Source organism: Micrasema longulum, unplaced genomic scaffold (genome assembly GCF_059751315.1).
Source record: "Micrasema longulum isolate JH-2025_06_02 unplaced genomic scaffold, ASM5975131v1 h1tg001847l, whole genome shotgun sequence".
NCBI classification, from domain to species: domain Eukaryota; kingdom Metazoa; phylum Arthropoda; class Insecta; order Trichoptera; family Brachycentridae; genus Micrasema; species Micrasema longulum.
This window is the reverse complement of record NW_028279021.1, coordinates 55,240-71,855: the sequence shown is the minus strand read 5'-3', so window position 1 is coordinate 71,855 and position 16,616 is coordinate 55,240. Positions and strand designations below refer to the sequence as shown.

Genomic DNA, 16,616 nt, shown 5'->3' with positions numbered 1-16,616 from the left:
GACCCCTAAAATATTTATGTTTAATCTGAAACTGTTAAAAGTATTTTTTTTTTCTATTTTATTTTATTTTATTTTAGTTGGGAAATTAACAGTTCTACATACATATTTTTAGAAAACAAAAAGATATAGTGTATAAACTCAGAACTAATAACAGATTTCCACATAGTATACAAAGTTAGTAAAGAAAATATATTACATATCAAATAAATACATACAATTTATGCATATAAAAATGTTATTTTCATGTATTCAATAATCAAAGATTTTTTAAATATTTATTAAGAACATTAAGTTACTGTATTGGGCGGGATAAGGACAAGAATGCTTGAAGAGAGGATAAGGAGGGGAGGGGAGATGTATATATTTATTATTATAATGTCTACTAAGTTACATAATACATTTTTAGTGTAAATTTTAAATCTGACAGAGTGATGTTTGTGTAATCTATATTTTTAAATTTTGTATTGTACATTGAAAAAGTCCTACGAAAAAAAGCATTTTTAACATACGATGTTTTACTTATTGGTACATAAAACAGGTGGTACCGTCTACAAATCCTGGCTGGCACATGTATTGTTATTAAACCAAGCAGCTCTGTACAGTCAACCATTCCTGTCATAATTTTGTAAAGCAGTAGTTGGTCCGCACACACTCTGCGGTATTGTAGAGAAATGATTCCATGGAAGGTGGAGGCATTGAGAGTAGATACATAAAAAATACCGGTTTTGCATTTAAGGTACTTTATAAATTTGTTTTGAATATTTTCTATTCTACTTATATCAGAGAACAAAATAAAATGGCGCCCCGGGTTACATTTTAATGTTAGTCTTATGTACCATCCTAATGTGAATGCAAGTGTTTCGATGACATTTGTGTAGTCGGTATTCAGTGTGTGAGTTAAAATATCAAAAACGAAAAACTGTATACTTTTCTAGGTAGAAAATAAATCAGTAAAAATACATCAAAAATTTTGGTGGCACCGAAAATTAAAGTTTTAGATAGGTGACACAAATTAAATTTGTTAAATACGAAAACGTAATTTTTTATTTATTATTACGTCTTGTTCGTTTAAAATTCTGCTCTTTTTTATTCTCAAAGGCTGATTAACAATGTTTTTTTTTGTTTATGGTCAGCCAATAATTTTCCAATGTTTAATCCTTGTTTATGGTCAGGTTATAATCCAATTGGCCTTGATTGTAATAGATACCCTTCAGGAAGGGAGTAATTTGCAATAAATCTCATTGCATGTTTTGTAGGAATTAGAGCTAATAAGAGGAAGAAAATAAAAATTCGCTACCGCATAATATGAGTAAATTTGCCTTTAATCATGTGTTATTTGCCTTGTAACTAAATTATTATTTAAAAGATAAGATATAAAAGTGGCGATACATTTAACTGCCGCAAAAAAAGTGTCGAAAACTTTGAAACACTCTGTCTTAAAACTTGAAAAGATTAATAATCTGTCATCGATTAATTTTATATGTAATAAAAAATGTACTAAAATGATACCAAAATATTTAGTTGATTAAATCATCGGATGCATTCAGGACCATGGTTTAGCAAACTCACTTAATAAATTTCTGAAAGAATAGGCAGAGAAAACTTACAGCCGTTCCATATTATTAGCTAAATACAGTTGAATATTTAAAGGCCGTTTACACAACGACAATGCAATATTGCTTTCTCCCCGGACTCGACCATCTTCCCGTGTAAACAGATTTTTTTTAGGACAAACACTTGTACCGAGACATTGCCACTAAAATAGACGGACAGGTTATACGATTATATGATTTGCTCGACGTACGTGAACGTGTCGCTTCCACACATTTTTTTTGCCGAAAATGACGGCAAATAAAATCAATTTAATTATTTAGTTCGTCCTTGGACAACTCGATTTGGAATAGAGTAAATATTTTTTTTCGTAAACTTGCTCTTAATAAACGCCGACAGGTATTTTTCGCAACGCTCATGTGTGAACTGCGGCCAAATTTCCTTACTGTCGCGCAATCAAGGCTGTTCACGGATCTGGGACAAGACAGTGTTGTATTGTCCATAGCCGCGAGACCATTTGGAATATCACCCCAGTAATAAATAAGGCCCTTAGAGATATAATCCACTAACTATGAACATCTGACTACTCTGACTTATGGGCTTTGTCTAAATAAAACTTAGTTCTTTATATTTTTTCAATCAATGTTTTGAACTAAACAGTAAAACAATGTTTTGAGTTTGTCCAAATTTTTGTAGACAAGGACTGGATTCGACTCCCTGGGGAGCTGTTTATATTAACATATTACAACAGAGATGAAGAACATTTAAGGTAAATAAAGGTTTCAGCTCTTTAACTTCACAAACATCAACAGATGAAAGAATTGAAGGAATATAGATGTTCAAATATGGGCAAAATGGTGAATGTTACACAGTGTGTAAAGCGGCCACTTAAACCAGCCATTGACAGGTCATAAGCCCTGTAGATGCCTAGACTTCTATATTACCTTCTCTTGAATGTTCTTCATCTCTGTTGTAATTTGTTAATATAAACAGTAAAAATTGGAAAAAAAGTATTATCATGGTTCAAAAAACGAATCAGCTTTAAAACCTCTATTGTTAAGTTCTTTAATTAAAAATCTAAAACCCAACATGTAACAAAAAACGTGCTTCATATAACTCCTTTACCTACCTTTATATATATAAATGCACAGCAGCCTTTTACAATAGTAATTTCTTAAGCTAATTTTTTGGTTAATACTAAAGACAAAAAATTTAAGTTTTCCAACTCAGGAACTTACCTTCTTAATTGTAACGACTGTAAAAATACATGCTACGTAGGCCAAACGTGTAGTCTTTAAAACACGCATAAAAGAGCACATCCAATCATGGTATAATAATGTATTTATTTTTTAAAAGAAAAAAGAAATATTTGCCTTCTTATGATTTTACCAAATATTTAACCTTGAGGGCTATTTTAAACGAGTTGTAAATAACTCACTATCAAAAAATGGAAATCAAGTTGAGGTAGGGTAGGATTTGAACCACGGACATTTGGTCCGTGAGTCCGAGACTCTAGCCACAGGACCACAACCCGATTCAAATTTTGCCAATCATTTTATAAAGATAATTCAAATTTCGCCGAACATTGAATAGAAAATGAACATTCCTTTGAATTAAAAAAAATGTAAAAATAATTCGTTTTGCACCTAAGCCATAAACTTGACAAACTAGAAGTTCTCGAAATTAATAGATCAAAAAATAAAACCAACGTAGAATTACTTAATGAACAGATAACACACGTGCATTCTCCATTACTTTACCCACTGTTATATATTTTTACTCGTGACTTTTTACCCTTTGTTTTTCAAAAATCATGATTGACAAAAATCACACTCAGAAGGATGGACAACTAAAAATAAAATAATTAAACTCATTAAAATAGGATAATACTAACTCATCAGTCAACCCGAAAAAAAATTGAAAATGATCTTTAAGATAAAAATAAATTTATTAAAATTACTTTCATATAATTTTGAATTATCTATTCTTACCTTTGTTTTGTATAAATACATTGAACTCCTTAATAAAGATACCAGTCTCGAAGATGTCGCGAAAGCGATGAAACCGGTCACTGGATATTCCAAATTTGTGGATAAAAGTATCACTCGTTTTTTATTTATAAAAAATATTATAATTATAACTTCGAGGAAAAACATGGCTTTACTGAATAGAAAAAAATATAAAATAATGTATCATGGTAAAATAAACTTACCAGTGAATAGTATCTTTGAATCACGTGGCAACCATCGCTTCCCCATTATTCTTTACAGGGTTCCAAATAAAAGAAAACTGTTAAACATCAGCAGCTTTTATACCGCGATCTGAAAAGAAAAACAGAAGTCATTGTAATAAAAGACAAATCTCTTCACAGATCGAAAAACAAATTGAAAAAAATAATAATTACGGTTTAATATAAATACAACCATTTTAAGTTATCAAAATGTTATCGACATCAACGGTCACTATCATTTTATCCGCACACATTGATGCATAGGGCACTGAATTGACACTCCAATTGCAGTGTATTTGAATTACGTTTTTTTATTATTAATAAAACATATAAAACAAAAAGTACATATTCTACGCCCAGGAGTTATTAAAGAAACTCATTTGGGACCGTACATAAAAAAAATATTTTTGTGACAATACATAATTTCTTACATAGTTAATACATCCAAAATAGTTGGAAAACATTATTGTATACGAAACATAAAGCACAGTACTTTACACCATCTATATAAATTACATTAATAACTATCACCATCAAAAAGATTTAAGTAGTATTTTTTAATTGCGACACTTCTGGATTTTTTATTCGATTTTTCGTGTTTTAGCTCATCGTGCAGTTTATTATATTCGGAATTGCCAATATTTTCCAAAGACCTACTGCCGAACTTTGTTGAGCGTAACTTTTGTTTAACTCATGTGTGGCTGTGGTGTAACATGAGTCTATATAGTATACAAGGCCTGATATATGTCTCTTATTTATTTAAATTATGAAATTGGATTTTTGATAATCTTCAAATGGATATTTTCACATCAGATTGAGAAAAAAAAATCATTTAGGTGCATATGTTTGATTTTAATTGAAAAAATATTTAATGATCAGTGTGTATAAAGAAAACTACTTAAGGAGGCACGTGGAAGGAGAAATTTTGTAATATTAGTATTTAGGATTTTTTTCTTGCAACTGGCGAGAATCGAACCCCTGACGCCAGTTTCAGAGTTAGCCGTTTAACCAACTGCAAAAATTAAATTATAAAAACAAAACTTCGTTACTTGTGTTAACATGTTTTATTATTTTACAAGAACACTACTACGTGACGTACCAAGTAATGCCAATACCGCAATAAATCTGTTTTACTCTATGAGAGCACGAGAATAGAACTTATAACAACGTAGACAGGAACGCCGTTCTTTGGCCGATGTTTGTGTGAAATAAATTTCAATAAGAAATGAAGGAATTCATTCAATTTTTCAGTTATTGGCAGTAAGTGGGAGTGCACTCTGGTATTATGACCGGCCTATTTAGAATTTTAATCTATTAGCCTCATTACATTAAAATTCTTATTAATTGTGGAAAAACAATTATTTCACAGAATGTCGAAAATAAATAACTAAATATTTGAAAATTGGAATCAAGTTGTGATAAAAGGGTTCAGCCCTAAGACCTTCGAGTCCTCGACAGTAGCTACAGGACCACAACCCGGTTTAAAGTCGAAAACAATGAGAGAAAAAAGCCACGACCCCGAGCAGCGAGGAGAACGACGCACATAATGTACATCTGAATTATTATTTTATCAAATCAACTTTTTTAAATTTATTTGTGAGTGCATAAGTTTTTATCTTCTCCTTTTCTGTCTTCCGTTATCAGCATTTTCTTTACAGGCGTATAGGTGGGTGTTATTTTGATTGGAAAAGTTATTATTAATTCAGAAAGTTGTCGTTAAATTTGGAAGATCGGATGATTTTACGATTTTATTTATCATTCGTGTGTAGAAGATGTGTTCGTAAATTCATAATATTTCCAGCCGGAGTTGGAGGGTAGTTGAAACTTTTCCAGCGATCATTCCTCCGTGCGAAGTTTAAATGACTTTGCGATTTTCTCGACTGCGGATAACTTTAAGTTTTAACCAACATTTTAAGTTTTCGTGAGATTGATGGAAGCAAGTAGTAGAAGTGCTGTAGTATGTATGTAGCTACGCTTGTGCGACATTATATAAACATGATATTTGTTTTTTAATTAATTAAAAAATCATTTTAAAAACTTGTTTATTTTCTGATATAGCATATAAAACTTTTTTATGTAGGTATGCAGATATATTTTAAGCACACAAATTTATGGGTCTATTTTTTTAATTCATTGATTGTCTTTTTAATCATTTATAATTAAATCAAGCGCATTTTTCAGGTTTTCTTTTATTTTTTATTGAAATTAAGTCAATATATTTGCCTTTATATTTATTTATTTATTTAAACACTTTATATCCATACATATACAGGTAACATACAAATGCATAAGGGTGGGCATTCTTAATTACCCAAACCATTCAATTTGAAAAAATCAATGAATTGAACATATTGTTGGGATATTATACTCAATATGTAATATTTTCATGATTTAACATAATATTGAAAAATAAACATTTTTTTTTTTTTTTTTTTAACTCTTAGATTATTGAAAAATATTTGCGAGTACATGAAAATAACATTTTTATATGTATAAATTTTTTAAAATATGTAATATATTTTTTTTTACCAACTTTGTATACTTTGTGGAAATCTGTTATTAGTTCTGAGTTTATACACTTTATCTGTATAAATATGTATGTAGAACTGTTGATTTCCCAAACTAAATAAATAAATAAAAATAATAAACATCGCCTAATATCTACACTACAGTTTAAAGAGAAGAGGATGGGAAAGAGGAAGGAGAAAGGAAAAACTCAAATATTTACTAAGTGACATTTCATACGTGATTTGAATGGAAATAAAGAAGGCGTCTCGAACATTACATTTATTTATTATTTACATTTATTTTATATTATTATTATTTTTTGATACAATAGTGGGTAAATTAAATGTATATGTATAGAAAGTGTTAAATAAGTCAATATTAAGAAAACCTTACCACATAATAAAAAAATCATATCACATATTTACGTATATAAAATAATTTTACATTCAATATTTTGTCCATCAAAATGTCCGACAACGATGAGACTTATAATATGCAAAACATTCATTTCAGAGAGATATATATATTCTATATGTTATTAAATATTTGTTTAAAATCACTCATCGACTTTTCTATGTCTACCGGTCTCAAGTTTCGTCTCTTTATCGGGACATCAATCAAACTAACAGGCAAAACCTTCTAAATACCTTCACCATGTTTGTTTTACAACAATATAAATTAGCATGCCACTTTGAAACCACATGCTTTAAGAAGGTAACATTTACATGCGTTGATTATAATTAATAATTGAATAAAATAGTCAAACAAATATCTAATCTAATTAGATCACTGAGCAGAACTCGCATATAATTTGAATAAGATAAACAGGGACAGAGATTATTTTACGATCATTTTCTTACCTCAGGTTACCACACAGTGTCTTGAGGGAGTTTTTTCACACACTATGTTAAAGTTTGTCATTGCATTAACTGGTATTTTCAGTCTATTTCTTTGTATGTTTATAAGTATCAAAAGTTATTAGCAGTAAAGTGATATAACTTTGTTAAGATGTCAAGAACACAAATAATATCCGTAATTAAATTCTGTTTTCGACGTAAACACTCCGAGGGTATTCGCTTCTACGATAAATAATACCTTGTAAATTTCAATACAAAAGCTGAACTTAAGTTGGGTAGAATATCTTGCGAATGCCAGTCTAGTGAAATAAGACTTCAGCGCCCAAACTTATGTCGACAGTGAAATGTAAGGAGAGCAGACATTTGTATGGCTACTGAGCTGTGTATCCAGTTACATGCACATCTCGGGAAGGAAAAATGAACAAGGGAGTTGATGTAGTTCGAGGGAACTAGTTTATTTCAAATTATGTTTGCACATCAAAACTAGCAACCCGGGCGTGTTTCGGAAAAGTTTCCATCAATTTAAACTTTAAACACCACGATATAATAACTTACTTAGGAAGTATCTGATAAACATGATTTATTTTACGTTGTTTGTTAAAAATTCCAACTTCACTAATTTTACAAGAGAATAAGCTTTGTTAGAAAACTTAACTCCATACAATTCAAAAAACATTCAAGTTTGTTGTTGAAAAGTCCCAATGGAAGTTCATTGTGATTTATTATGGAAATAAAAGACAAGGAATTCTTTAATCTACAAATTTTGAGTAACTACTGACCGGTTCCGTCGCTTTCGCGACATCTTTAAGACTAGTATCTTTATTATGAAATTCAATGTATTTACACAAAACAGTAAGGGCAGTGAATTTCAATTATATTAAAGTAATTAAATTGAATGAAAAAGTTCAACTCTACCGAAAATTGGATACATAAAAATGTAATAAAATAAATAAAACAACTTTGTTTTTAACGATTATTTTTTTTACTCTTTTTTTTTACCTACCGGTTTTAAAGCAAACAAGCTTCTTCGTCAAGGTTTACGTAACTAATGAATTTTTTCCTATTTTATTTTTTTCATGTCAACTAAAAACTACACGTGGACATAGTAAATCAAGTCTTATTATTAAAATTAGATAACTTAGAAATCTTAGAAATTAAAAAAGCGATTCGTAATAGGAAGAAAAAATAATAACCAAATAAACAATATTTATTTTAGTTCTTTCATGTCTAGCTTCGAAAATATTGAAATCAAATTACCACCTTTGAAAGGAAAAAAATACTTAATTTATTGGGTCCACGTGTAGTATTATAAAATAAAATAGGAAATAATTCATTAGTTACGTAAGCCTTGACGAAGAAGCTTGTTTGCTTTGAAACCGGTCGGTGGGAAAAAAATAGTGGTTAAAAACAAATTTGTTTTATTTATTTTATAATAATAAATAACCACAAAGTTAGTGCTTCAAATATAGAATTTATACATAAAAATGTATTTTTTCTTTGAGTAAAAATTTAAACATCAAATTTTATTTTTGTAATAACTAATATTTACATATTCAAACTTATATTTTTAATTAATAACTTATATTTACATCTAAGTTATTAATTAAAAATACTTGGTACACTTAAACTTATTTGTTTGACGAATTAGCGCTTTCTCCCTCTAATTGGCATCTTCAATCTGGTGAATATTATACAGTGTAAGGATAATTTATACAAAACTAAATATTATTATAAGTGTAGGTTTATATAAGTTTAATTAAGGTGAAAGCGCTAATTGGTCTAACAAATAAGTGGAAGTGTACCAAGTATTATTAATTAATAATTTTTGTATAAATATAAGTAATTACCTCATTACAATGGAATTCCATCAAGAATTGTTGATAAATAATTTAAATCAAATAATTAAATTGTATTGTGGAGATTCTTGAAAATGCATGAAAAAAAAATAAAATATTTTAACAAAAACGAACTACTTTGGACGGCGTCACTATTTTTTCCAAACAAACCAATGATAAGAAACGTGTGATAGATTTCCAATTTACGCTCAGTCAACTGACCAATCAGCGAAACTCATTGAGAAGAAAGGTGGGAAAACTTGAGACGTAATACGCGGAGTAGTTTCAAAAATACGAAACTTTTAAAATTCATGGCGCTGATAATACGATAGGTTTCTATTTTTTTTTTTTTAAAAGGCTTAATTATTTATAAATAAAAACTATTAAAAAAAACACTTACCTTTATCAACCTTTTAGCAAAGTGCTTCAGGTTAAATACAAGAGTTGAAATAATGATATAATGATATTTTGATGACTATCCATACTGTTCATCATCATTCAGTATACCTCTATTCAAACTCGATGGTACATAGGGCACTATATTGGAACTCCAAATGCAGCGCACTTTGATCACCTGTTACACAAAGATCAGGCGATTACTCTGACTGTTCAGGTACCAGTCCAGGGACAGTGAAATATTGCGGTGTTAAACCACATTTTCAAAACACATTTCTAGTCAGTCCTACCAGGGATCAAAACCGGGACCTCAAGCGCGATAGGCGAATGCGCTAATTACTATACTAGGAGTAAAATTTGTCCCCACTCAATTTCTTTTAGTATTTTATAGTAATTTCATACACAAAACTATATTCTTCATCACAAAGGACATAGACTTTAAAAAACTATTAACCATTGTTTATTATACAATATACATTGTATCTAAATCGGGTTTTATTTCTTAATGAGACTTCGGCGTGATACTATGGGGATGAAAAGGTTTTTAAATACAATTTTAAATGATTTTTACTGTTGACTTTCATTTAAATACTAAACACATTGCTAATTATGTTTACGTATTTTTTAATCGAAATATTTCGTTTTACGATCAAGTTAAGAGATTAAATAATAAATACATTTTGACGAAAGGCATTCAATTTAAATTTGAAATTAATTTCAAATTCTAACTTTTATTTGAATGTTTAACTACATAAGTACCTGTTAACTGTTACATTTCATTAATTTTATAAGTATATAACTCTTTATACTAGATAACCTTAATTAAAATTTTCATATTTTACGCTTTGGAAACATTTAAAAAAAAACTTTATGTATGTTAAATAAAATTCTAGTCCATTCTAGTCCAATCCACGAATACGCTTCGCTTTTGTATGTATAGATAAGGTAAGCTTTAGTTGAATATTAAATATGCCAATTTTATAGTTCAAACACTCGTTTTAATGTTTAAATGCATTAATTTTTTCTTAAAAAAACTGTTTTGTAAAGTAATAGAAATTTTGGTATTTCATAAAAAAAATTACAAAAAATAATAATTGATATTTCCAAATGTTTGTATACAAGCTGAATTTCCTCCCAAGAAAATTATTTAGATATTTTTTTTTGCAACATAGAGAATAAACATATGATAAAAGGTAATACCGAACTCAAGGTATTTACAGGACTCATGATTTCAAAAAAGTCAACTGATGAAAAAGTTGAGAAAATATGTATAATATATACACGGCCTGTCAAATGGCCACTTAAAACAGCCGATGACAGGTCATAAGCCCTGTTAATGCCTAGATTTTCCTTCACAAATATGTTTTCGCTCTGTGTGGTGACAAATTATAATCTAAATAAGACAATTTTAATTACTGAACGAAAAAATATACACAGAGATTTAAAAAACAAATAATTATTAAAATAAAATAAAAATCGTTGAGACCTTTTTAAATTTATTAATTGAATTTTCAAATAATGCTTAAACAGATTTCGCCCCTAAATATCATTGAAACTGATAAAATTTGTGGTGGAGAACCAACCGCTCTCTGTAAAGGATCCTTCCAAGTTTTCCAAGAAAGACATTCCTGATAAATTTGTTAAGTAATTCAATGTCACAGGTGAAATTCCTAAACTTTGGGGTTTCCATAAATTTAAATCGGGGTTGGGGGTGTATCGTTTTCAATTAAACTTTCTGAGGGCTGTTTGGGGCCTCACCAAAGTTCTATTACCCCAAATAATCTACATATACGAGTTTTCCAATTATCGATTCCGTTTCCAATGCAGTATCTGTGAATAATTATTCGTTCAAAGTTCATTCAATTCAATCTTTGACATTCTAATTTATGACCCTACTCTCTATGCCTTTGTGTGCATGATGTACGACTTATCAAAATATTATCCTGTCATGTTTTATGAGTGTGATGGACGTATTTTTGCTAACTGAGTTTAATTGTATTTAAGGAGCAATACATTATTAATTGTCTTTTAAGGTCAATTGAGTCGATTGAAAATACTCCGTATTAGGTTTATTTTAATAATATTTAATACCAATTAGTGACCAAATAAAACAAGATTTTCAGCCGAAACCAAACTGACGAGGACTGATGAAAGAATTAAACGAATAAGGATGTTTAAACAAAGACAGAATAGTAAATGTTAAACCGTGTGTAATGTGGCCAATCAAACCAGCCAACGACAGAATATAAGCCCTGTAAATGCCGTAATTTCGATATTTTCTTTTTTTAAATGTTCTCCGCCTGCATCACTTAAAAATACCTTGTAAAAACGACGTCACTTTGATTTTATGAAATTCAATTTCAACCATTACAAAATTAGTTCCAGTTTTTACATTGTAAGATAAACAGTTGTATTTATAATGTAATTAATTACTAAATTTATATCTTATTATATTCCGTAATAACCTAAATCATAATTCATATGGTTAAGCCTGTTTCTTACAAACCGGAAGGCACAATTATTCCACCCCATAAATTTATTTCAGACATTCAAAATAGTAATAAACTTGTCCTAACTCAAAAACTTCACATCTTAGTTTATATTGCAAGTTAATAATATATAATAAAATAGACTTAAATATGCATTGCTAGTCAAATTAAAATAACAATCAATAGAACAATTATTTATATGCCTTAGCCATGAACAGTTTTTTTTTTAAATTTATATTTTCATCTCTATTTTACTCTTTGGTTCCTTTTTTGTATTTATGGTTTTTTGGTACAAATTTTTGACCGACTCTTCTTTTGACCAGTCTGTTTTCGGTTGGCTGAAAGATATTGCTTTTAGCAAAAAATCCGCTTAAGTACTTATTCTTTGTACTTGAAGTTCAAAATAAATAAACAGTTAAATTAGCCACTTAAAAGAGTAACGGCAAGGCTGTTCATTTCATTAAATGCCGGCATTCACCTTAATGTCTAGGCTATTGAATGAATTAAAATAACTCAACGTCCAACGTGTTGGCTACATGTAATGTAAGCTAGCCCTTTGGAAACAGCCGAACCAAAACCCGCCAGGTTTTTTTTTTTTTTTTTTTTATTTCAAAATACAAAAATGTACAAAAACACAATTGTATTCCCATGAGTTAGCAAACTCATTCTGGGTTGAGTTAGGATAGGTTGGGAAAATATTCATATTAATAATAAAAACGTTTTTTTATTGAACAAATTTAGTTCAGGATTAGTTTTTAAGTTAAGTTAAATTAAGAATTAAATTAAGAAAAAAACTTTTTTTTTAAATGATTTAATTTAACTGAATCCACCTTAACTTAACCTAAGTTCAAACAACAAAATAAATTCAAAAATAAAACGATTTGAAACCATAAATTTCAATTTTTTTTAAAAGAATAACCCGCTTACCCTCTTTTTAGAGGCTTGTCAGCAGATGGGATAGATAGGATATAGAAGGAGGTAATGAAAAGTACACCATAACACTCTGACCAACTGAGAAGAAAATCTTTCTTGGATTTCTTTCTTGCAACTGCAGTCAACGAACGGCCTAGCCATTCAGTTAAATGCCGGCATTTAATAAACAGCCACGCCGCTCGTTTTAGTGATTGATTTAACTATTTTGCGGCGTAATTTACACAACTGAGTTTTGGTTCCGTGGTAGTATCGCCTAGGGTTCGATTTACCACACGGTTAACAAGAAATATTTATTTTAAAAAAAAGTGTTTTTACACTAAAATATGTCATAGTCTCTAGACTGGCATCTAAAGCGTTAGACTGATAATCTTACCTTAATGTAACAAAAATGATCAAAATACGCTGCGTATATTGTATCAATTTAAAAAAAAAAAATTTTTTTATTTATTTACAATTTTAAAAAACCCGCTAGGGTTACATTAGAAATTTAATATTGTCTAGTCATTTTATGTCTCGTCTAGTCTAGTTAGTTCAGTCATCATGTGCTTTTTCAGATTGATTTTAAATTTGTCTCCAGTAAAAGTTTTCAAGTAGTAAGGTAAGTCGTTGTAGTGTTTAAGTCCATTACGTAGTATTTTTATTTTATTTATTTATTTTTAGTGTCTTATGCACCTCACCATCCAGTGCGGAAGGGAATGGTGGTGGTATTAGGTAGTATTGTGGACACACGAATCAGTACTCCAAACTCAAATATTTTTTCCCTTTCTCCTATTTCATTTATTCAACTATTGCTCCCACAATATTAAACCATTTTTTATATAATCAGTTTACGCTCTAACAGCATGTGCCATATCAGCACGTTGTTTTAATATATTTACGCAACAACTATAGTAAAATAGTACAGTGTAAATGTAGATGATTGGGAAAACGGCGAGTGATGGCTTGCGATAGGATTTCGTGGGATGCTATTTTGAATCTTCTCACGGGAGTAGAGAGTGATTCATAAGTGGATTTTTACTTTTTGCATGCGACCATACTTTGCTTCATATATGGCCACACTGATAAATAAATGTAAATTTACGTAAACAAACAGTTTTTTAACACAGCACATAACAAAAATGACATGAAATGTGCCTAATGCCGACTACGATACGGTACAAATTACTAGGTCATATAAGCACATGTTTTTTGTACAAAAGTTTTTTAAGTCGGATTGCGGACTTACGGATCAGAGGTCCGAGGTTCGAGCCCCACTCTACCTCAACTTGATTTCCATTTTCTAATAGTTAGATATTTAAACTCGTTGAAAATGGCCACCAAAATTGAAATATTTGGGCAAAATTTATTTGTGGCCGTGAAACCCTGGGCACTTATTTAACCCACTATTTTTTTTATTTATTCATAAAAAAATAATCATTGGAAAAAAAATTAACATGTGAGAATCATCATACAAATACAGAATTAATCAATGAGGCCAAGAGCCGTGTGTTGAGTTGGGATACATCATAATGGAAAATGGAAGCATGCCTAATATTAAATACTAAAAATAAAAATTATTACATAAACATAAACCTTTATAATCATCTGGACAAAAGTTATAAATCTATGCAATTTCTCGCAGCAGTTTTTTTATATCTACTCTATTTTATTTTTATTGTTTTAGTTTTATAATTTTCAAGGTATGCTGTACTCTCTGTTAAATAACACAGGTATTACTGTTACAGCTAATATTATTTGTGTAATGCTTTTGAGCAATGGCGGTAGCAGGGCAGAAGCCCTTAGGAAACCCTAGTAAACCTCTCAAATAAGGACGACTGCTGTGCTGAACTCTGTCGAGGATAATTTCTTGGGGAAGTTTCTCAATAAATCGTTTTTCATTAGCCAAACTTTTGTCATAACTTGGCCGAGTGAAATAGGTCTACAGTTTGTGTACCTAATGGGCGTTCTCGTGGTTGAGTTTGTCCTTGCAAATTTTATTTGCATTTTTTATATCTTTCGCGTAATTTTCATTTGAATCCATTAATGGTGCATTAAGCACTATTTCGGCGTCTTTTTAATGTTACGAAATAAAAATATAACGTCAATTGGTTACTATACGAGTAGATACAATCTGAAAACGGAATTTGTGTTTTTTTTATATAAAATACTGAGAAAACGTCAAACAGAAGGTATGGTAAAAAAAACTGATGAATGATGTAATTGTGGCTAATTCGGCAGGTAGGAGTAACCATATTTTAATATTTCAAAAGAAATAATATGAGAAGTACGGCCAAAAAAAACATCGAATTATTAATATACATATGTATTTATTTATTTAACACTTTATATACATGTACAGTATATATTTATATATACATATAATGGCGGGCATATTGCCTTAAGGCAATTTATTCTTACCTAACCAAACCGTTCAGATTGAGAAAATTACAAGTTCATGGACATATTGAATCTTATGATTTTTTACAAAATTGAAAACAAAGATTAACTAAAAAAAATATAAATTAACACTTTACTATGAAGAGAGGAGAGGTGATGGGAAAGAAAGAAGAAGGATAAAGGAAAAATTCAAATATTTAGATACTGACATTTCAGTTTTGACTTAAATGTTAGTAAAGAGGGGGTTGATTTTTATGATAATGACTTCCTAGGTGATTAAACCCAGTTTTCGTCTACAAATATTTGTATGATTTTGAAATATTGTTAACTGCCTAATGTTGTTAAAAAAACGTAAATAAATTACAAGTTATTTTTTTTAATCGAATTAAAAAAAATGTATGTATTATGCACGGTTTGTATTGTAATAGTACGATGTTTTGGATTTACAATAAGAAGAATAATAGATTCTTGCACGTTTTCATACGTAAAATATTGAATAAATACTTTATTATGTTTTTTGGTTTTCATTTTTGGTGAAAATTAAAAAAAAACTCATAAATACGTTCTCATGAAACCAGTATTTTAATTGTTATATAACATTAAACCTGTTAAACATAAATGAAATATCTTTGGTTTGCTTATAGGTTTAGAAACTGCTTTACATTAAAAAATATATAATAATGACCTTTTGTTACATATTGTATTTTTGAAATGTAATAAACACGAAAAAGTGAAAAAATCTAATGTAGTAAAAAAATGTTTGCAAGTAATATAATGAGATTTTTTTTTCTGTGGTTCTGTGAATATCAACAATTATTTTTAACCACGCATATACGTAGCTTTATTCTAAACAACTTTAATACAATACTTGTACAAAAGTTTAAACAAACACCACAATAACATTCAGTAGTAACTGTCAACACTGAGAACTGGCCGATTCCTTTGAAAATGAATAATGCCAAAAACAGCCACTGCAAACGCCACATGTCCTTTGTGATACGTAACATGTTAACGGTATCCTATCAAAGAAAAATAGTCCTTCTGAAATAATGTTCGAAATATCAGTTCCAAATAGAGAATCTTCAAATAATCATTGTAATCTGCAAGCTTGTTTTAGTACTAAAAAAGCTGACTTGGGTTAAAGATGTAACATATAGTGTACTTTTTTGTAGGGAGAAATGAGGTAATTGGCAAGTTTCATCTTTTACTGAGAACGGACTGGGCTCTGGGCGGACCTCAGAGATACTTTTTGTAGGAAGATAATATAAACGGTGGTAGGGATTTATAATAAAAAACAATTTTATTTATTTTCGCATAAACATATTTACTCTTAGACATTATTATCGAACGTCAAATATAATGGTAAGATGTGCATAATTGCTTAATTTGACGATTTGCCCCTGGTATACTAAAATGGTTTTTAACGCTACAGTGACTTACC

The 16,616-nt window shown here is 29.5% G+C and overlaps 1 protein-coding gene across 1 annotated transcript in view; it reads right to left on the bottom strand.

Moving 5' to 3' along the window:
• Nucleotides 1–16,616, bottom strand: part of LOC148273748 (uncharacterized) — a gene marked incomplete at its 3' end in the record, with an annotated part of 239,749 nt that overhangs the window by 179,909 nt on the left and 43,224 nt on the right. The window contains exon 2 of the mRNA XM_088238266.1: nucleotides 3,764–3,872. Within this exon, the coding sequence (XP_088094392.1) occupies nucleotides 3,764–3,809 (46 nt within the window). The remainder of the gene's footprint in view (nucleotides 1–3,763; nucleotides 3,873–16,616) is intronic.